The sequence below is a fragment of the Falco punctatus genome, assembly GCF_963210335.1.
Source record: "Falco punctatus genome assembly, chromosome: 4".
NCBI lineage: Eukaryota > Metazoa > Chordata > Aves > Falconiformes > Falconidae > Falco > Falco punctatus.
This window is the reverse complement of record NC_137583.1, coordinates 38,592,671-38,615,614: the sequence shown is the minus strand read 5'-3', so window position 1 is coordinate 38,615,614 and position 22,944 is coordinate 38,592,671. Positions and strand designations below refer to the sequence as shown.

Here is a 22,944-nt window from a genome sequence, read left to right as displayed (position 1 = left end):
GACTGAGACTTTAATTCTTCAAGTTTTGAATCTCAATTTGGCTAAAGCCAATTGGAAGTACTAATAAATTAGTTGGGTGGTTTACACTTGAAAACTTCATTTTCTTTGGAAATGAGAATTTCATTAAAGTAAGAAATATTTCTAATCACAGGCTAGCTGACTGCCCAATCAAGCAGAACAGAGCACAGCCTGACAAGACATTCCCCACAGGACAATGGAAAGTTAGTACTGAAGCCAGCTTTGCCCAAGTTGCACATTTTGGCATAAAAGGTGAAGATAAATTTCCTTAGAGCAAAACTATACTGCAGTCATTTCAGGAAATAACACTGATCTTAAAGCCTTCAAAACTCCATCTGCCTAAAGAATTTACTTGTCTCAAATCCGCATCCTCACTGAGCAACGGTCCCCTGGGTCAAACACCAGCGAGGGAGAAGGCCACTGCAGATCTTCAGAGCAGTTCTGTCCACAGGACTCAGATCAGCAGCCAGCCTTCTGGAAAAGGTACTGAGCTGCAGTTCTGGCTGTCTGCTGCAGCAACCAGCTTTTGGTGGAGAAGTCAGCCTGACACAGGACTGTGAGTTACCATCACTCTCAACGCTCAGGTTAGTGTCACACTACAGCTTCTTTCTGCCGAAAGATAACAAAGCAACTGGTTCATCTAACCAAGAGTTACCTCGCTCAGCAAAAAAGCATCCTGTAGGATACAAATACAGAGGTAGTAACTTTATGAAACTTTCTTACAGCTTCACTGTCAAACATCTAGATAAATATAAAAACGGTGTTGGAAATATAAAATGCAGAAAAGCAGCACAGGATTTGCCTTTCCTGTCACTAAAGACCTGTTCCACAAAGCTCTGCAGCCTTAAGTTTTCTGGATGTGGAAACAAGTGGATCTCTCTGCCCTTCCAGGATCATTAGGGAATACCTATCTTTCATTGAAAGTATAGTACCTTTTAGGGTATGTACACAAATCTCTGAAATACATGGTAACATGCAAATGACTCCGCTGCCTGAACAGATGTGTCTACTGTCATCTTCCAGGTAGACCCTAAGTCCGTATTATATTTGCCATCTCTCTTCAAATGTCTTGGACACCCTCAGACATCTGAGGTGAGACTAGACGCCTATATTGCGCCTGTATTGCAGATTTAAAAAGCACAGTATGGGTCTGCCATCTTCCTGAATAATAGAAAAAAAAAGAGGCAACTTACCACCAATGACAAAAAAACCCAAACCAAAAACAGGGACAAAAGCTCCTGAAAGTTTGATTTCAGCCCACTTGCATGTCAAATATAAGACAAGAAATATTCTATACTAACAATTAAAATTGTTGAGAAGCTAAGACAAAACTCTCCAAAAGCATCAGGAATTAGCAGTAAACACTACAGAGGGAACTGGTATGTTGTCAAGTGTTATATGGGCTCCACAGACCAAGTACTGGCAGAGGGTCAAGATAGAGCTCCTAGGATCTTCTGACCTTAGCAGAAACTGGTGACAGCGAACAGCACTTTGTAAGTACATTGCACCCTTCCATCATGTGCAAGGTGTTACAGTCTGATTCAGAATCCTGATATGAAAGATAACATGGTGAGTCCATTCTGAAATCTAGAAGCACCTTCATGGACTCGGTCGCAGCTTGGCTCATTTAGCTCAAAAGTCAGATCTAGAATGGGAAATAGCTGTACTGCCATTTGGCCTTCTACTGAAACCTGAAGAGCTTCTCTAAAAGTCAGCTGACTGTCAAGGTAGCAGCAGCAATGCCAGCACTTGTCTATATGTGGAGGTTCCTGCACAGTGAATGAAGGTGCAAATTTTGAGTGCACTTGCTACTTTGCATTGTCTTGTTGACAAAACATGTTAATGTGCAACAGGTAATCCATTCAGCTTCACAGAAAACCACAGAATGAGTTGAGCCGGAAGGGACCTCTAAAGGCCATCTAGTCCAACCTCCCAGCCATGAGCAAGGACATCTTCAACTAGATCAGGTTCCTCAGAGCCCTGTCCAGCCTGACCCAGAATGTTTCCAGTGATGGGGCATCTACCACCTCCCTGGGCAGCCTGTGCCAGTGTTTCGTCACCCTCATCACAAAAAATTTCTTCCTTATATCTCATCTGGAACTCCATTACAACTCTGTTGATACTCCCGTCTCCCTGGGTGCTGCAGTATTAATATGGAACACTGAAGCCATCCTAAATTCACACACTCCCATGCTGCTCAGTAATGTCACCACGCAGAAAGCCAAATGCACTTACTAGCCATAAAAAGCAGGGGCAGAAGGATGCTACTACTATCTCTGCAGATGTGCCCCACCACTGCCCTCACTGAGAATTTCCCCCCAGGAGCTTTATACTCGGTTGACAATGAAGATCCACTATTACAAAAACCATCCTGCAAATATGCCCAGCGAAGCATTTTCAACTGGTAATGGTTTTCCATCACTACACATCAAAAACTGATAAAACACCTTCCTGCATACTTGGTGTATGGATAAATTGATGCACACATCCTCTGAACTGCAGTAAGGACCCAAGGCAAGTAATTAAGCATGACCAGTGCACAAGTCAGTCACAATAAATGTGGCATAATATACATATATGCTGATGTGCTCAAGGTCTAGCAGAGGTTTCTAAACATCTTTTTTTATCATATATATATATATATATATATTTGTGATAAGGACAGAAAAGAAAGCTTTTTTTCTAACACATTGGTCTTGCACCAAACCTTTTTTGACCACAGGTTAAATCCTTCCTCATTTCTCAGAAGTGTGTAAGCCTGATACATGCAAGTTACCCCCTCACTGCTATTGTTGCCTTCAGTCTTAGTCCGGAAAGCATTACATCCCCTACTCCCTGCAAATAAGGGTTTTGCAACTACTGCTGTCTATGCAAGCAATCAAGCTTTCCTTTTGAAAAGTTTATTATTCAGGGAATTTACTAACACACACTGTGATCACATTTGGCCAATATAGGGAATGGATCATTAGGGACCATTATACATGAACAGGAAGGTACAGGGGGGACATTAAAAATAATCCAGACCTTCTGAAGTAATCTTATACTTCCTAACAGCCTATCTTCCTCCTCAAGAGATTAAAGGTCAAGATAATTGAGAATTTTGCTGCTTCCAGGCTATGCTGTTTTCTTGTATGCTTGTCTCAGCAGTCCACAAAGGGAATCCACAGAGACATTTCTCAACTCAGCAATGCAGAGCCCTCAATCAAACAGTATCCGACCCCCCCTGGCTATCCCAATGCACAAAAAGCATACCATTCTGAGATCTTAGAAGAGCTGAGATGAAGAACTAACTGGAAAGCACAATTTTTCTCCAGACCAAAAAGAATCAGAAGGCCTGCCTAGCCAAATAAGAAGTAATCGGAACATATGCTTTGTGACAGAAGAAACCCCTTACAAATGTTGGCATACAGACTGCTGAGGCAAGAAAAATGGAACTTTAAACCTTTCTGACAGGCACAAAGTTAGGCTGCTCTGTTCCCTCCCCACACACCCCTCCAGGTCCACCTGTCTTCTGGTTTAAGAGCTGATTCCACCGAATTACCCTCAGCTCACAAACCCCAGCAGTGCTTACTACATCCTTACTAAATCTTTAACACTACATCTCCCTACATCCTTAAAAACTTCACCTCTAATTTACTTTATGTAAGGTTTCATGACACGCTGCATTGGTAAAGCTTGGATTAGTCCACAGGACTACAGGGTGTCACTTAATGGATCTTTAATCAGGAGGTAGCTTGTGATGTCTCTGGCAAGAGTCTGGCAAGATCACAAGGAACATAGCTCCTCCAGCAGAGCAAAAGCTAGGTTTGTGAGTGAATTTCCTAATATAAACAAATAGAAATGTCCTTGGATAGCACTGACAGGTGGATTTCTTTTTTAAAGGGAAAAAGACCAGGGTCATCAAAAAGGCAAGACACCCAGTCGGGCAAAAATCTTTTCAGTTTCTCCTTTTTATCTGCATTCTTCTGTAACAAAATTAGCAATTGAATGCCCTTTCCTTATAGATAACATATAAGAAAACTTCAGGAAGGGTTATGATTTTCTTAGGGAAAAAAAGCAACAAAAAGGAGTACGTCTTCCAGCAGCACCTTTCAGACCTCAAAGATACATGAAGATGTCATGCAAAGTTGCGGCAAAGGTAGGAGCAGGCATTGTGTATGCAGCAATACCACCTACCCAAAGAAGTGAATTAAAAGTTTAAACTACATCGAGCCTTTGACTTCAGTAAACATTGCCATACAACTCGGGTTTCCATTCTCAGCAAAGCTTAACCAGCAGTAAGTGGAGTGGCTGTTGTATTCTAGCAACAGAAGTACCGGGGGGCTCTCTTTGGGCAGGAACAAAGGCATTTTAAATAGTTAAAAACAGCTACAATCGTTGTCCTTATGTTTAAGCCCATTTTCCTCTTATGTAATTAAAACTTTGACATGGGTGTATTCTGTGTCTCACGAAGGAAGGTTGGGAATAATGAACAAGCAAAACCTCACCAGATATTCAGAAGACAGCGTTTCTGATTCTGCCCAGTTAAGCGGAACTTGGTGCAGTCACAGGTTTTGACAAATGCTGTGACATACAAAAGATGGTTCAAATGCGATTTTCTTCGCTGCCAAACTAGAATGGTTTTTCAAAATAGTCTAGAACTGCGCTACAAGAATTCAGATCTTCCAACGAGCTGACAAAATTATCAATGCACTGACATAACTGGTCCACAAACTGCAAGGAGAAACGTGCCATCAATTTATAGCTGATGCTATGCCTTCAAGCCAAATACTCCCAGGAAGTTCATTACAAAATCATTTCTTACATAAAACACACCCACAAATACTATATCCACGCAGCACACAACCACAGTTATGATTGAAGCAATCTAACACACAGGACTGTATTGATCCAACTATATCTTACAGATGCAAGGATTAATTTTGGCTTCCCACTTTGCAATAAACGCTTTTCCTTAAACCTGATAGGTTAGGTTTTGGTTAGAAGCAGGTCAGTTAAAAAAAAAAATTGAAGCAAACTAGGTAATTCTCCAGAGTTCTGGCAATTTCAAGTTACTTATTTCCACTAGAAATTGTAAGTGGCAACTGTGTAACCAAAGCACAGGAAATGAGAGAAATTAGTTTATCAGCCTCCCCCAGGCAGTATCTCACACCCAGAACTAACATTTGGCAGATAGAAAATGTTTCCAACACTACAAATAAAATATTTTTTGTAGTTAACTTTCAAAGAGTACTGAACAATGCAGCTGTCACTCAAATCAGATCTGCCTCTCTACAGAAAGAGTAGGTGGCAAGCCACACCACCGTGAGCCGGGGGAGGCAAGGAGGAAGGGTTCTTTAATCAAAAAGCTGCCAATAAAGAGATCCAAGTTAAATGTCCTTAGTGGCAACTCTTTTTGTTGTAACTAATAGTGTCTCAGTTCCACAGCTGGATCTAAATGCCTTTGGCACTCCTAAGAGAAGTGTTTCACAAACTGACGTCAATGAAGAGATTCTTAATGACTTCCATCAATTTTGGAACAAGCTTATACTATGCGCATACATAACAATAACACTCACAGCAATACCCTGTACTTAGAAATTCATTCTCCATAGATTGGGAACACTTTATATGGCTGTTAAAAGCTTTAATCTACAAAATTACAGAAATTATTTACACAAGAGGATACATGGCGAATAAACAGTTTGTTCAAGGTCAGATGGAGTAAGCGCCAAGAGGAGCATTAGAAAACAGACCCACTGTGTTGCTCATCTTCAGCACAAGCTAAGGACATTTAAAAAAAGGTTATTTTCATCTTTCTTCAGTTTTACGTGGCTTAGAGCTTACTAAGAAGTAAAGAAAATGAAAACAACCTTTTCAGAAGGTCAGAAATCTTTATGCCTGCCACCAACACAGAGGAAGTTTTATTCTTGAATTTTTTGCTTCATTATCTTACTGTGTCTAATAATTTGGCAAGGCTAAGCAAGGCAGCTTCTTGACAGGCTCCTGCTAATGTGTCCACAGGACCTCTGGCAGATGCAAAGTGGCAGGCACTCAGAGCCAGTCAGCTTTGCTGAGGTGTTATAAATAGCCGTGGATTTTTCCTTTTGGATTTCGGATGGTCGATGTATGAGAACTCTGGAGCATCCTTTCTCAACTATCACAACTGGACTTGACTGTCATTACTGCTTTATTTTGTGCTAAAGAATTATTTGGATTACCTCATCACCCCACCCTCCCCCCAAAGATTTATCTTGCCATTTTCCCCATGAATGACTGATCGCCAGCTGCTATAGGGTATAGCGGACCACTGACTTTCCTGACATCTTTTGGCCATTTACAAGACCCCAGCAGTTAGCTGTGTAGGTCCAGAGACAGCCACGCGTGGAACCCAGAGTGAATGCATAGTAAAGTGGTGCTGCGTTCTGCCTGAGTACTGACATTAATTTTATTGCTGCTTTTCTTGATTTTGGCCTTGACAGGCTTAATCACAGCACTGGTATTTTCAATTTCTACTTCTTTTAATCATCCTAAGTACTAGTATAGCATATGACGAGAGAGAAAGAAATCCAAACAAATTCTCCCATCCCCACCTGAAATCCAAATCAACCTCCACCTTCGCCATAAAAAAAAAAAGTAGAAAACAGATTGACGAAAACCAGAACTCAAAGCGCCTAGTTACTCTTCCAAAACTAGCTGTAAACATTCCTAAAAGGAAGGCTACATCACAATGCAATGCAGAGAAAGTCCCCCTGGCAGTAAAGGAAACAATGAAGATGAAGACATATGTCTCCATGCACAGAATTTTCTTTTCATCTAGGGATCTCATGGTGTTGTAGCAAAATTCATTCATCAACTCCACTACACACTACAAATTTCAACTTAGCAATTTCTGTGCTCTAAGACTTGAACGAGTAATGGAAACTGTAAACTATTTCGCAATATTTATTGTATTTATTTAGTAAGGGTTAAATGCATTTTAAAATAAAAATTCTGTGTGTCTACCATTTTGCTGCCACAGGACATCAATAACTTATGCTGTGCTCATCCACAGTTGGTCTACAAACAACAGAGCTTCAGTGTGTTGAAGAATTCAACATTTAGCTCCAAAGATCCTCTAACCAAGTAAGAGCTTTCATCCCTTTCCCCCTTAGTGCTGAATTGCTCCCCAGAGTTAACCAGGCCAAGCTCCCGTTGAACAGTTACCTGACAGTGCAGGTGACACAGCCACAGCACCACACATGCCTTGCCTGTACTTCTCCCCCTCCCCACCTGGTGCTCCACAACCCACTGCACAAGCTGGGATCCACTGGCAGCAGGATAGGAATCTCTTTACACATCTGCAGGGCTGGAACCAAATAGCTCCCCTTCACATTTAAGCTTCCTGCTGCTTTAGGATTGTTAATCAGGAAATGCCTTCCTTTTCTATTTACAATATAAAATGCGATTTCTTTTTTAAATCAAAAATGACAATTGTGATTTTCATCTGATAAAAGTATATCTTTTGGGTTGTCTTTTTTTTCCCAAAGTCTTAACTAACAGCATCATAGTCTGAATTCAGCAAATGAATGCCTGTAGGTTTTGTTTCTTGCTCTGTTCTTAAATTAAAGTTTTCTCTACATCATAAATTAACTTTGAAAGGCAGTTTACATATACATAAGAACTATATATTCAGTCAGGAAATAATGTATTTGCAAAAGCATCAGAAAGGCACAGTACCACATTTCCAAGAAAGAAATACAGACTTAAACTCTTCCCAATAAATACACATGTACATTTACATCACTGTTTATTTACAATACATCTAACAGAACCAGTCCCTTAATAAACCCTTCTCTAGCTGAAATTTGTTTTCCATTCAGAAAGTAATTTATATAAAAAAAAAAAGTGTTCCATGACCTGGAGCAATAAAATTTTTCTAATGTATTCTACACTTTTCTACACTGTTTCTATACAAATTACATGCAAAAAGAACTTCAATAAAGAAAGTAAGGGTTGTGACACAAATTAGAGTCAACATTTCTAAAAGAAGTAATGAGTTTTACTTCACCTTTTTCCCAATGATCTTTCCCAAAAAGCTGCTCAGACTAAGAGAACAGACCTAGTCAACCCATTAGTGCCAAACACTGGCATTTCTTTTACAATTACCAGAAAATGAAGCAGTCTTCACTCTGGATAGAAACAAGAATTATCATCAGGCTGTCTAAGTCTAGGTAGGAAGATCCTTCATTTAAATATATGGAAATGAATGGATTAGAAAAAGAAAAAAAAAAGAAAAAAGGTTCAGGGAACATAAAACTACCATGTTTTCAAATTCATTAAAACAGTATCACAGCTGTGATTTATGCGACAGGTTTCAGGACATAAAATGTAACAAAAAAATAAACCATACTGCTCTCCTACCGCCCTTTAATAGCGCAATCCCTTTGCCAGTGCAATTTATTGTGTGCATTACTTAGCCATGCAATGTCAAAAGAGAGTAAGCAATGGAGATCAATGTCTTCACACTAAAAAAATAATAAAAATAACCTTAGATTAATGGCAACTCATTTGATATCTACAAAGCTCCAATTCCCCACACAAAGCCAGAATTAACTGCACTTCTACCTCTGCCCACCAGGAATCGGGTGGGAAGGGCAGGCAGAGGATGCCATCCCTATGACCTTCTGAGCACCTCACCAACTCTGTGAAGAATGCAGGGAAGATGTGGGAAATGAAGAAGGGCGATTCCTTACTGCCCTCAACGCTGGCTACTTAGCAAGAACTGCAGCTCCACTGACTTCTGTGGGCACTACCAAACCTAAGAGCGATGGAAGAAAACAGCAGCATTTGGCTCTAATGAGCACGCTTCATACTTCAAGTGAAAGACAGAATTGCGTGCTTATAATTAAAAAAGGAAAACTTCACAAATTCCACTGACCACCTGGTTACTGCAACCTCATGGATTTTAACCTGAAACCTATTTGCTTTGCTACAGGCTCAAGCCTCAAACTTGTCATGCGCTTATGTACTGAACTTGGCATTTAACACACAAGCCAAAAATGGGTTCTTTGGGTTTAACAAATCACTGAAGATGGCTGGAACCAGTCACAAATCATAAGGAACAGAGCATGAAAGTCTCTTCTGCTGCTCTCTGAGGGTTCTCACTGTGCTGTCATAGTGTCACCTTGTACTTTTAGGATATAAACTCAGAGCTAATGAGACTGAACCAAAGGTCACCTTTCCTAAGGCAGGATTTCTTAAAGACTACATGTTCCATCTGTCAAACCTTTTTGTAAAATATAAACTGTGTACCTATGTAGGATTAGTTAGTCCCATCTTGCGCACTCAGTCATTACGCCACGACAAACATGCTCACTACTGCATATAAGTACCATCCTTTTAGAAATTGCACCTTCAAATAGCCTTCCATTGAAGATATCTTAATGGACCCAATGAGAAGTGGCTGTACTGAAGCACTTACTCTTCTCTTGATGTTTCATTTCATGCTTTCAGCACACCGCACTTGCACAAGTCCCTCTTCTAGGGCCCAGTTCTAAAGTCAGTTGGACTCCTAAAAGCTTTGATTTAAAGTCATTAAATGCCCAATTTCAAACCAATACTTTTTAAAAACGTTGGCTTATATTGACCTGTACTTGACTTTTTAAGTGGAGTTCTTAGGGATGCTGTACACAGGGAAAAGGGCTTTAATGCTCCGAAGCACATATTAACACCTTGGGTAGCATCCATGTGAAAATTCTTTCAAAGCCAAGAAATTAAGCAAAGAATGCAATATGAGAAGTAACTGATTAACTGTTTTGTGACAACTGTGTATGTTGAATTAAACTGGCTTATCACTTCCCTCTCCCTTTTGAAATATTAATGCCTTTCACACTACTGCATACCACGCGGACTTACATATCAAGTAGAAAAGGCAATGTTCCCATAGACAGACTTCTCCGTATATCACCTACTCTTTGAAAGACATACTCCACCAAACAAGAATCGGGGAGCATTAATCGTCAAGGTACAGTCTATGGCTTTTACAGGATGCACCTCCAACAGCTCGGATACTGCAAATTTGAAGATCACCAAAACCAGCACTAGAACAGTCAAGGGTTTCCCTTCTTTACATGTCTATTTTCAGAAAATTAATAACCTCCAGCATTGCAGATAAATGCATTTAAGAAAATAATTGGAAGACTTATTGGTAGTGTTTCAGGACACTCTCCTGACTTCATGCACCAGTTTGAATTTTACAACTAAGCTGAAGAATATGTACCCTGCAGACTTGCGAGCTCTTCAATTACTGTAACAGAAATAATGAGCCTTGCACTTGGAAAACTAATGGCATTAATAATTTATCTTTTAGGATGTATCTATCCCCACCACTAACAAGTATATACAAAGTTAGTATCTCCAAACGGTTCTACAGAGAGTATTCCAGTTTCCTGCTGAAGAGAAAATGCTGAACTCTTCTCTCAGGCTTACTGCAACCCAAGTATAAGTGGAAAGGAAATGCAAACTTTCAGACCCCTTCCTTCAAAGTCACAGAACACTCATTTTAGATGCAGCTGTTAAGACGAACTACTGATGCTTTCATTACCCTTTTCCTTTGCAGCACCCAGTGAAGACAAGTTCTCATACACTGTCCAGCATATACTTACCCTTAGTTCAACTTCTTTGCCAAGTAAGTCATACAGACTTGCTCCTTTGGAGGTGATTTCAGAAGCAAGCTGTCTAGCTGCCTTCAAGTCAGCAATCTGGAAACATAGCAACAGTGCTGAATAGCAAAAGAGAATCCCCAGTATCACAAAGAATCTGTCCATGACAGACTTTTTTCCATTTTAAGGTTAAAATTGGATAGAAGGTTGACACTGTGGCCGAAACTCTACTACAGTACTGAAGAAATTGTCCATTGGAATCAGAGTGAGCCTGTCTCTTGCCTTTAAAATGGTCTAGATGGGGCACCATTTAGAAATAGGCTTCTAGGTGAAACCCCAGCCACTTCAGGCCAAAAAACCCCACCAACCACCCTCCTCAAAACTGTGACTCAGCCAGTTGTTGGTTCATGTGCTGCCCAAGGCAAAGGGAAGCATCATCTTTTTCATATGCTAAAGTATATATACCAAAAGGTACATGACTAGCACATTGCATAGGTAATTAATATTGAACACCTACAAGTGTTCTTTCATTATTTCTTCAGGTGCTTTCTTCAGAGAGACACACCAGACTTATACAGAGGAATAACCACCTGTGATTCTGCCTTTTTTTTTTGAGAATAGTAGTAGAATTATTGCCTAACAAGCAAGCTTGACATAGTACAAGTATAAAAGCATCAAAGACTAAAAATATTAGAATATATAAGAGGTGCTAAAACTAACAAAAAGCAGTAAGAGGAATTCCTCTTATTTAGGAGAGTTTTGGGTTTTTTTTTAATATGTAGGGATGGTACTTATTTTAAGGGCTTTAACAGCTTGATGTCTGTTTAGGGTAACACGATCCCTTTCCTTTAATGCAAATGGGCTGAAAACCAACTTTCAGTCAGTATTTCACAAACTCTTCCTGTTGCAACAGGGTTAATAGAAAGTAGTCTTTTATTCCAGCCTACTCCAATATTTCTAGGATTTCAACAGTCCAAACCACAGGTAATCAAATTTGTGCCACTGTTGCCTTGTATTATGCTTCTGGTTGAGAATTCACAGACATTAAAACAAATTGTAGCACATAACTTCAGCTATAGTAAGTATGAGTTAAAAACATACCCACTCCCCTGCAAGAATATTCTCTCTACTTAAGTTTCAGATAGAAAGAGGATTTACTTTTCGTAAGTTAAGACAAAACCCCTGCCCCAGACAAGAGCACAGGCTTTCCTTACTTTTGAGCCAAGATCAAACTTGAACTTGCTGCTGTCTTCCTCACTCACGTCTGCACGTTCCACGCCCTTGGTATTCATAGCACCATAAAGCACAGAGGTGACCTTCAGCAGTTCCTTCACTGCATAGCCATCTGCCTGGTAAAGCCTCTTAGTGTTGAGCTTTATGTGAGCTTTGGTAGCCTTTGGGAAGAAAGGATGAATTCATCACGTCACAAAGAACAAAATCCTTATTTACCTCTTCACACTTCGAGCAAAAGCTCTTTTTGCAGGCACCATGCTTTGCTTTACGGAAATAAATCTTCCTGTTTGGAAATACAAGTTTGCCTCATCATATTACTCATGTTTCTAGAAGAAATTTTTCTGAAACATGTGCACTTTCTGCATGTCAGAACATTTGCAGATAACTGTCAGAATGAAAATACTCAAACTATCCATTAATTCTTCCCTGCATGAAGATCAGCAAAACCCCTGTGCACCACTTAAATTCAAATTTAGTTTAAGTGGAATCTAAGTGCTGCCCAGGTCTTGTGATGATGCGCTGCAGAGAGGTAAATTTCACCCTTAATGAGTTACAAGAATAAGATCAATTATCCCAATTTAACTGTCTTCTCTTCCAGCAGTACCTTCAGAATATTTTACTGTTTCTCTCAAATTTTTCCCTGCTATGATATAAGTGATTTTATTCCCTTGTCTTCCACCTCTGAAAAGTACAGACAGACCAGTAAGGAAGAACCTATTTAAAAATGTAATATTATCTTTTTATACTTCAAAATAATAACGGGGAAAAAAGAACATAATAGCAATAATACATCTGTCACAGAAAGAACACAAATGTTCTTGAAAATCCTGGCAAGATTATATTTTAAACGAATAGCCACAAGGAACCAAGACAAAACTTCAGGTAAAATTTTGAGGCAGTCTTCTTGCTGGTGACTAAACAAGTAAGCAAACAAAAACTGATCCTCAGTTATGAATACAAAATTTAAGCATCCAAATGATCTTTTCACGATGAAACTTCTGCTAAAATGTCTATCCTTCGGGAATACTGTGGGGCAGAAAGAATCTATCCACGATTCACTTGTGGTATTACACAACTTTGGTAATACAGTGTTACTGTTAAGCAATTCACTCCCCCTGAGGGCTCTGACAGTGCAAGACGTTCAATCTGGGGTAAAACACCCAAACATTAAAATGGTTGGTACAAGTTTTGCCAGCTCTGCACTGAGCTTCACTGAATAACTGACTGCAGGAAAATTTCCTGTGAGACTAAAGAGAGAAAGGACCACATCTCAAACCATGGATTTAGCTCTACTTTTCAAAGAACAAAGGAAACAATGCATATAGTTGTTGGCCCATGTTTCTTTGCATGCATCTTGTCAGACTTTGTGACTTTACAATCAGATTTGCATCTCCAATAAATGTTTACATCTTGCACCTCTCCTCCCAAAATCTCAACCCAGCAGAGGAAACTGACTCTACACCTGCTTCCTGCTGGCAGGAACTCAGCTGAAAGGTGAAGTCAAAACCTCCAGGGTAGGTTACTGATGCTGTATACCTAAGCTGGGGGAATATGAGACTTATGGTACAAAATTTCGACCCGTGTGACCTCAAATGACCCAATACACAAAGCAGGAAGACAGGTATGTTCTCCTTCCTTCCCCTTCAGGATAAGGAATCTAAAAATCTAATCATAGAAACAGTAGGTACTAAATTTTAAGCGAAGCAGGTCATTAAACTGACAAAATCTATTAACCATCCCCTACACAAAGACAACTAATTCGCCACATCATAAAGGATGTTGTTAGAGACAGGAATTCCAATTCAATCCCAAGAGAGAAAAATCAATGTCTAGTAAAAGGGGAAAATAAAATGTTTTTTCACTCAAAACTACTTAAACTTAAACTACTGTTTCTCCCATCACTCTTTAAAAACAAATATGTCTGCCTCTTGCAAAAAGTTTGGTACCTTGCTTGGCTAAGTAAGTTTTCATGAATGTATTTCTATGAGGCTAAACTCATTAGAGGCTTTTTGCTGCACTCCAAGTTTGGATCCAAGCAGGCTTGAGTAGGAGTCAGGTATTGAGCCACACAGGCTAGGGCAGTTCTAGGTGGGCAAATGATTTAAAAAAACACTGTTTTTTTAAGTTCTCAAACTACCAGTAACACAGAGCAATATATAATTTGTTTTAAAAATTAACACATCTTTACTCCATGTTCAGTAAAGGAGAGCAATACTGTAGTTATATTTCATGATGATTAATCTATCCTGATATTCTCTTCTGAGACAAATCTGTCTCCATCAAATCTCACCTCTGGCTACAGATGCATAAAGCTATTAGCTACTGGAGAAGATAACTGTGGATTCCATGGACAGTGAATTATTACGGAAATGTCTGCAAGCTTTTCTCATTCTGAAAATGCTGAAAACCTACAATAATCCCCATATTATCTTGTAATATTAACTACAGGATGATTACTCATTTCATTTTCTGAATCACATTATGTAATTCTTCAAAACCCTTGGGATCTCAAAAATTACATGAAATCAGCTATTAAAAGGAAAATGTATGCAGATTATTTCTACTTCCATATTTGTCCTTTTAAAACATGTTTAATTTGAAGGGGGAAATCTCTCCAAACAAAATAGATCTGTTCACTACATCTTAGGATGCTCCAAGCCTCAAAAGTGCATTTTAGTATGTATGGAAGTGTACCATGCTCTGAACATAGCAAAATTAGAAAATTAAGAAAATTTATGGTGGACATCATCACAAATCAGAAGGGAAAAGCTGGCTTGGTTATAAAGTCATTTTAATGTATTTTTAAAATTCAAAAATGTATTCTAAGAAATTAATCTTTGGTATAGCATAAAATCTTCCATTGCTTCCAGACTCACCCGCAGCCCCATTAAGTTTTTTCCACCTGATTAAGAGTGCTGTTGTAAGTGTGTCACAACAGCAAAGGCTCATGCTGTATCAAAATACCAAGAATGATATGAAGCACAATGTTATTTTATTCCATGAGACTAAAAAAGTTGATGGCCCAATTTAAGTAAGGTCATGCCTAATGGATAAAAGGTTTGATCTGAGAAAAATATGACTTGATCTGGTGAGAAGGCTTATACAACGGAATACCAATGTATGATTCTATATCATAATGAAATTATCAGATATGACTATCCAGGCATGCAAAAAGAATTAGGCATCCAAGTTAGCAATAAACACAGGATCTCTTCTGAACCCATTTAAAGGGCTTCGAAGAATTTCTTACCTACATAGTCTTCCACTATTACCTTTTTATAAATATGAAGTGATAAGGATGAATACTGTTTTAGATGTTTAGATCTCAGTTCTGCAAAGAGATATACACAACTCTACATGATTTCAGTAGCAGCACGCCCTGGTCTGTTCAAGTTCACAACAGCACAAGACGCATAATACCCCACAAGAACGCAATACATTCTCAGCTACACACTGCAAGGAAATTGTAAGGGGTTAAGAGATAAAGTGATAAAGCATTAAAGCTAACATGGAACCAGTATGTCAATATGCTTAAGCACGACCCCTTAGGCAGACTTACCATGAACTGAGCCACTGCCTTAATGAAGAAAACCCGGTCCTGTTCTGTCTCCACATCAGGAGGAATATCAGTCTGAGGTTCATACCTGCGGAAAGAAGCATACGTACGTTCTGACAAGGAACACGCGTGCAGTATTAGAGAGACCGGTTCATTTGTGAGGCAAAAAACCAAACAAAACAAGCATGTATAAGACTGGAAAATAAATCTTTAGCTCCCACTGCAGACTGGAGCATCCCAACCCTGGAATGCATACAATGGGTTTGTTTACAAACTGCAAAAGCTGTAAAACCTGAGACACTTCTCCAGGAGGATTTGTTACTGTGGGGTCCTGAATACATCTTTTCAGGCAGCTGGCTCAATCAAGTCTGTGGAATACTTATTTTCAGAAGTAATTTACTACTTAAACCACAAGCTGCTTATATAAATCAAACTAAATCATGTGTGGCTTCACAATTTAAAACACCAGGCATACAACTGAGGTAATGCTCCCAGTCTTTCCAGCAATACGTTAAAATGACTTGTACTAGATTACTGTTGTTGGTAATAACAGAAACAGCCACCTTGTCCTCTAAAATGTTATGACACTTTTCCACACTCTCAAAATACACAAGAAAAGTTCACACTCAGACATCATTTCAAACATATGACATTCAAAAGTAACAACTTTTGGAAAAGCAAATTGAAAGATTGTGAAATGCTTTTAAAAAACCCTCAGTGAAACGCAGAAACTTCTGGAAGTCACGTGCCTACAGGAACCAGGGAAGAAAAAAAGAAAATTCCCCATCTCAGAATTTCAGAATTCAGACAGGCAAAAAAGCATCTTCACTTTCAAATCACATTTAATAATATAAGCAAGGCACATGCAAAGTAGCCTCTCTGCTTTAAAGTGTAATTAAAAGGCTTCTAGAAGCTGGAAAAGCTTTCCGCCTGTGTCAGGTGTCATTCTGACCCGTAACAGTGCTATCTGGTCCAGTACACCAGTTGCTATTTGGTCTGAAAGTGAAGCACCTCACTATTAGGCATAGAGCTCCCAGTAATCTTGTAACACAGAAGTTTAAGCTTTTAGAAGTGTTCAGGTTCATTAAAGAACATATTTTTTAAATAATATTTTTGTTTTCTTTCAAATGCTTTGTTATTTTACTGTTACATATGAGGAGGGGGACACTGATTTATGGTTTTACACAAAAACAACCAGTAATTTAGAACCCCAGTGCAACAGCAGTATTTTAAAGAATATTTAGGTAACTTAATCCAAGTAATTTTGACTGGTTGTAAGTATTTTCCTATTTTACTACAGTTTCAACAATATTCAACAAATTTCTAACAACTCAGTAATTAAACTGAACTGGTACTTATTATAAATCCAGGCCAAAAAATAGCAATTAGGCAAATGGGTCACTGTCATATTTCCAATTATAATATTCTACCTTTTGAGAAGCCTAAAAAACTTAGTTTATTTTTTCAGTTATATGGGAGAAAGAATATAATGTATAATTTGATTAGCACCTCAAGTTCCATCTATATTTAAACAAGTCTGTCAATGGGTTAAGCGGGTATAAAACCACAACCGAGTAGTAGTAGCTTAGTACTGTATCATTTTATTTTTTAAAAAACATGGCATGGATGCCAGACAATACCAGGTTGAATCAGTAACAATTGTAGCAACAAGATAAGAACTAAATGTATCTTGGTAAGTTCTCACTATGTATCACCCTGTTTGGGTTACAAAGTCAATTACAGGCAGAACGGTAATGGAGGTTGTAGAATATGTGAAAGGGATAAGGCTACTATTGAGTAAGTACGTTCACCTTCAGCATGCAATTGCTGCCAGGACTGTGTCGTTGTATTTCCTGCTTCAGCTACGAAAACACTTTGTTGTTGTTGTTGTATAATTAAACTAAAACCCTGAAAACTTAACTACCACATTTTCTACCTGATATTTAGAAGAGTAGATCTCAAAAGAATGACTAAGTATCATTATGTTCCTCTTTAAAATTAATACACTTCCACAACAAAACATCAGCGCCAAGCATACATATCGCAGCCCAGCATCGGCCCCAAGGTCCACCAGCCTAATCACCAACCTTTTCACCAGCCAGAGGAGCACTTCTGAAACAAGCATGAAGTTTGGGGTATGGAAATTCTCCATAGATATCAGTCGGGGATACCCCAGTGCCCTCATCATCTCAGTGAAATCTGAAAAACGAGCAAGAGCAGGGATTCCTTACACACCAACACAGGCATTGCCGAGAACTCCGGCTCCCACAGCACGCTGCTCATTTACCGTTAGATATGCCCTGTCAAAGTACTGGTGAAAAAAACCACCTGCAAGGATTAATTTTTAAAAAATAATAATTTCAACAGAAAACATGCCTGAGTAAAAAAAAAAATGTAACTTTTTAACGAGAGATTCACGGGGCAGAAACAACGTTAAAGTAGCTTCTCTCTGCAAAATACACCATTTAAACGGAGCTACCCAGGGGCTGCGGTGAGGCCCGGTATGCAGAGGCTGTGCTACCCCAGCCCTGGCCCGTTGCTAAGCCCGGTTACAGCCAGCCAGCAATTTAAACAAAGGCTCCAACGCTGCGGCCTCGCCTGAGGCGCCGGCCCGAGCCCGGGCGCCCCTCGCCCGCCTCCCGCGTCCCCCCGTGAACCCACAGGGCAAAGCCCAAAGGAAAAGCAGGAGCCGCCGAGGCACCCAACGGGCCCGGAGCTGCTCTGCGGGCCCTGGGGGACAGACCCCGGGGGCTGCCGCGTCCCCGTCCCCCCCGCCCCAGCCCCGCGCCACTCAGGGGGGATCCTCACTGCGGAGGTCGCGGAACGACATGGCCGGGAGCCCGCGCACCACCGCCGCGCTAGGCCGCGCCGCCCGTCTCTATGGCAACCGCCCTACGGCGCGGCGGCCGGGCCACACTGCGGCGGAAAGCGGAGCGCCGCGGCGGCGGGCCGGGCCTGGCAGCCCGGGCGGGGGGCTCGGCGCTCGGCCGGCCTGCCCCTCGCTCGGTGGGGCGGGCTGGCGGGGTGGCTGGCCGCGCCCCGAGCTGGGATGCGCCGCTGGTTGCCTCAGCGCCGGGGGCGGCTCCCTGCTGAGGTGACACCCCGCTGAGACAGGGGCTCTGCTGAGCCTGGCTGCCGTGTGCGACTGAGGCAGCAGGGGCGAGGGCCAGCAGCCGTCACCGGCTGTTTGCAGAGAAGGCCCGGTAGTGCCTGTGCCGCCTCAAGCCGTGGCCGCTGTAGTTCGAGGAGAAGGCCGTGCTCCCCATGGGCCGGCACAGGGGTCACCAGGGATGTCACAGCATCACAGAACAGATTGGGTTGGAAGGGACCTTCAAGATCACCCGGTTCCAGCCCCCTGCCACGGGCAGGGACAGCTCCCACCAGACCAGGTTGCTCCCAGCCCCGTCCAGCCTGGCCTTGGGCACTGCCAGGGATGGGGCACCCACAGCTGCTCTGGGCAGCCTGGGCCAGCGCCTCGCCACCCTCACCGGGAAGAATTTCTTCCTAATAATTGCTCATCTAAATCTGCCCTCTTCTAGCTGCAAAACATGTCCTCACCTCTCCTGAGTGGACACAAACACACCACTGCTGCACCCCGGGGTGCTGAGTCTCCAGCTCTCGGTCCTGTTGGAGTCAGCGCACCCACCTCCCACCCACTCCAGGAGGAGGACGCTGATCCAGAGCTCTCTGAGACAGGAGCCCCTGAGACAGGAGCCCGGCACGCAGCTCTGCCCATGTGCTCAACCATCGCAGGCTGAGCTCAAGGGGGAGCAGAGGACAAGGACCAGTGGGAAGGCAGGTGGAAAAACCTTCCTCTCTACAGTCACACATTTCTGATGGGCACCCGGGGTGCCACAGCCACGCAGGCAGCTCCTGCAGTATGTGGAGCACTCGCTGAAATGCACAGGGCGTCTTTGGTGCAGCTCAGACTGCACGTGGCTGCCCGGTGGCAGAGCCAGACCCCTGTGCATTCATTGTCCATCCCCAGAGACACCCACAGAAACCAGTGTCCCCAGGCCAGCCAACACTGCTTCTTGCGACCTCTCAGCTCCTGTCCACAACTGACACTGACTGATCCTGTCAGCAGTTTCATAACAAACTTCTTAAAGATGCCTGGTGTCCTGAGTTTGCCCCTATGGACAAAACCAACAGCAGTTTTCATGTTGATGCATCAAGAAAGAATGGCATGACAGCTTCTCCACTGACACTTGGTGGCTTCAGATGTCCGGAAGGAACAGGAGCTCTGACCATGAGACTCTGCAGAAACACTGGACAGAACGGCCACAGCTCTCACTGACAGAGTCATCAATATCACGGAGTGGAATGAGTTGAAAATAATCTAGATGTCAGGCTGATCTATGGATGTCTCAGGACATTCTGTGGAGCAGACTGCAGTTTTCCACTTCTAACTACCCAAGCATATACAAGACACACATACACGGGCTCTATGTTGAGCAGTATCCTATCCACATGTTTGAAAAAGTAATCAAAAGCAAGGAAATAGCAGTAAATCCTAGAAAGAATAAATATTGAAATGAAGTAGCTACATTAGAAAATAGGAGACGTGATTAGAGACTGGGTTTCACATGCCAGAAAGCCATGAGATAGCAAACCTTAAATAATTCACTACTTCAAGAGTGTATGAGCCATCCAATAACTTGGGCAGGGGGAGCAGAGAAGGAATGAAACAGTCCCCTGCCCTACTGCTGTGTTACAGTGACTGGCAGCCAAAAGGCAGGTGGGATGAAACACGTGAGGAAAAGCCAAAGCTGTAAAAAAAATGAAATATATTGTCAGTGTACTGTTTACCTCAGCTCTTCACTTTATATAAATATCATTAATATTTATATATTTGGCAGCAAAAATGTGCCACTGGAGATGGAGTGGGTGTAGCTTTGAACTAAACAGGGGCCCAAAGAGGAGCAAACTGCAGCATACGACCGTGGCAGGAGCTCACACCACATCCACGAGGAGTAAGCCTTTCTCCCTGCCACCTCCCCACCTCTAAAAACCCACACCTAAAGGAAAAAATGCTAGACGTTTCTGCTTATTCCCTAGACACATGAACTAACCTCCATGGAAACTGGTCCCCATTCAACAGCCCAGTTCACACTTTTGAGGACTTTTTTTTACCCCTTTCATCACTACAAAAGCTGGAAATCTTGTTGGAAATGAAATAAAATTAAAATTTTGGCACAGGTTTCTGTGGCAATGGGTGAGCTATCAGATGACATTGCAGGCTTCTGAGTACAGATGGTAATATCTTCACATCTGCAGTGCCTGGTCCCTATCCAAACCTCTAATTTTTTTTAGATGAAATTTCATTTCTTTAGGGCTGTAGGAAGCCACAACTGCTGCTGCAGGGCTGGTAGAGGTGCAGGAGAACCCAGCCAGGGGTAGCAAACCCTGTCCAAGGAGTGTGTAAGCATCCAAGGGCATAAACTGCCTCCCAGACTGGTTTCTAGCAGAAGGTGGTGAACCCACCTTGCAGCCTGAGTGAACGGCTTTGCTGTGAAACACAGCTGGGGTGACAGAAGCAACAGCTATTACTTAGCACCTCATGGAAAATATTATCCTCTTCTGCCTGTTTCATATGCTGTGCATGGGAATTTGGGGGCTCCCCAAATCACTTTAGGGGTGACAAACGCTACGTATGCTGCAAGTGGGGCCAGGCAAACCCTTCCACACCCCAGGCCATCAGCATCATCTCGCCCTATTTTCTGCTTCCATTCTGCCTTCAGGACTTCGCTAACCCCTTTTAGCCCCTCTCTCTGGCTCCTACCTGTCCCCAAACTCACTGCTGAAGTCGAGTAGTCCTTTGGCTCATGAGCACCCATTAATCAAAGACTTCACTGAGAAACCATTGACCGGGGCAGCTGAACATCATTGATCCAGGTTACATGCCATCAGGTCCCTTTTGGCTGCTGCAAGCGTGGTTAGCACACTGTGCTTTTAAATAGCCCATCATTCAGATACCCTGTCACACAGCCTGATGTGTCTGTGTCAGCTCCCAGTTTAGCAAGAACCGTGCCCAGGTTTGCTGTGCACAGCCTCTCCGTGCACTGGGAGAGCCTCAGTGTCTGGAACAAGGCAGGAGATGAGCTCTGCAATCAAAGAAATATGGGAAAGAGAAACTATCTTGCTGCAAGGGTGACCAGACCTTGTAGCATCCCACCAGCCTCCTCTGCCTGTAAGACAAACTGATCTCTTTTTTCAGGTAGAAAGAACAATTTGGTAACATTTGCCCACACAAGGTACCCCCCCCTCCATCTATGGAGCTCAACCATACAACCTCCATGCATGTTTTCTGCTGCTTCACCTCATTATCGCCATTTTAGGATCAGCAAAATAAATCTAATGATTTGCCGGTTGAGACCCCTTTCCTCGCTGTGTTCACCAAACACTCTTTACATCCAAAACAGAGTGATCGATCTCACAGCCAGAGCCTCCTGGCCAACTGCCAGCTTTTTTTCCTTTCTCCCCATCTCGTCTCCGCAGTGCTGGTTGCACCCTTCAGCAGCTGCTCCCTGTCTCGGGCTGCGTGCGACCCCATCCCTTCAGGACATTCCCCCTCCCACCCAGTATCTGTCAGGTTCTCAACATAGAAATAATCAGCTCTATTAATCCTTCCCTCTGTTGGTGCTTTTATCCGTCAGAACTCTTGTTGCCATCTTCCTGCAGATGGCGGGGCAGGGGTGGGGTGGTTTGGCAAAATATATATATATATTTTTTTTTTTAGTGTTCTACAGTTCTCTTTCCCCAGGTTGTTTTTTTGGTGAGGCTTGGTATTAAAGTTGCTATCACAAGTTTTTAAGTCAAATTCTCACATCTTTACATTACAGTACCTGGCAGATTGGCCTAAAACCTTTGTTTCCTCTGGTAACAAGGTACTATGCTTTTTGAAGAGTTGTTGTTTCACGGTATTCCCATGGGACAAACAGTTACATGGGGTCTGGCTGACCCTCGGAAAGGGTCCGTGCTCAGGGATGTGGCAGGCAGATAAGTACCATGGGCCTGTTGTGAAGAAGGAGCAGCTGTGGTGCCTCTGCCACTTAATTGGAAAGGAGATTTTTTTTTTTTTTCATGCCTCGAGTTTCAGAAAGAAACAGCGCAGTGGTCGGCGAGCCATGCTGGGGGGGAGTTGGGGAAGAGGGGGTGTGAGGGCAGGTGGTGGCATGACCACTGCAGCCACCAGCATCTTCCCAGGGACAGCCTGCATCACCAGAGCAGGAGGAAAACTGCATCCCTGTCACACGCCTGGACACCCCCCTGTGCCTCTGCTTCAGCTGCGCGCTTCCAGCAATGGCTCTGCTATAGGCATGTCACAAGTAAACTGCTATTCCTCCCCCTGTCCCACCACCTGGTTTCCCATGTGTTAGGAGAGCAGCTACGTTTGATTTTGCTCTCAAAGATGCAGAATCACCTGGTTTCTAACAGGTCCACACAACAGGGCAGACAACTGAACTTTTCTGAGGCTGGGCTTTGTCCCCAAGCCAGTGTCACAGGCACCAGGCT

At 42.3% G+C, this 22,944-nt stretch overlaps 1 protein-coding gene across 4 annotated transcripts in view; it reads right to left on the bottom strand.

Moving 5' to 3' along the window:
• The window catches only part of CLUAP1 (clusterin associated protein 1), a 71,497-nt gene extending 49,541 nt beyond the window's left edge, over positions 1-21,956 (bottom strand). The window contains exons 1-5 of one of the 4 annotated variants that reach the window (XM_080383561.1): positions 18,238-21,956; positions 17,517-17,628; positions 15,433-15,517; positions 11,855-12,034; positions 10,644-10,739 (exon numbers count right to left, since the gene is read on the bottom strand). In XM_080383561.1, the coding sequence (XP_080239687.1) occupies positions 10,644-10,739; positions 11,855-12,034; positions 15,433-15,517; positions 17,517-17,628; positions 18,238-18,259 (495 nt within the window). In that variant the 5' untranslated portion in view covers positions 18,260-21,956. Of the gene's footprint in view, positions 1-10,643; positions 10,740-11,854; positions 12,035-15,432; positions 15,518-17,516; positions 17,629-17,716; positions 18,212-18,237 lie in introns of those variants that run through there. The other 3 variants (XM_080383564.1, XM_080383563.1, XM_080383562.1) reach the window with 3 other exon arrangements.
• Between the last annotated feature and the right edge of the window lie 988 nt (positions 21,957-22,944).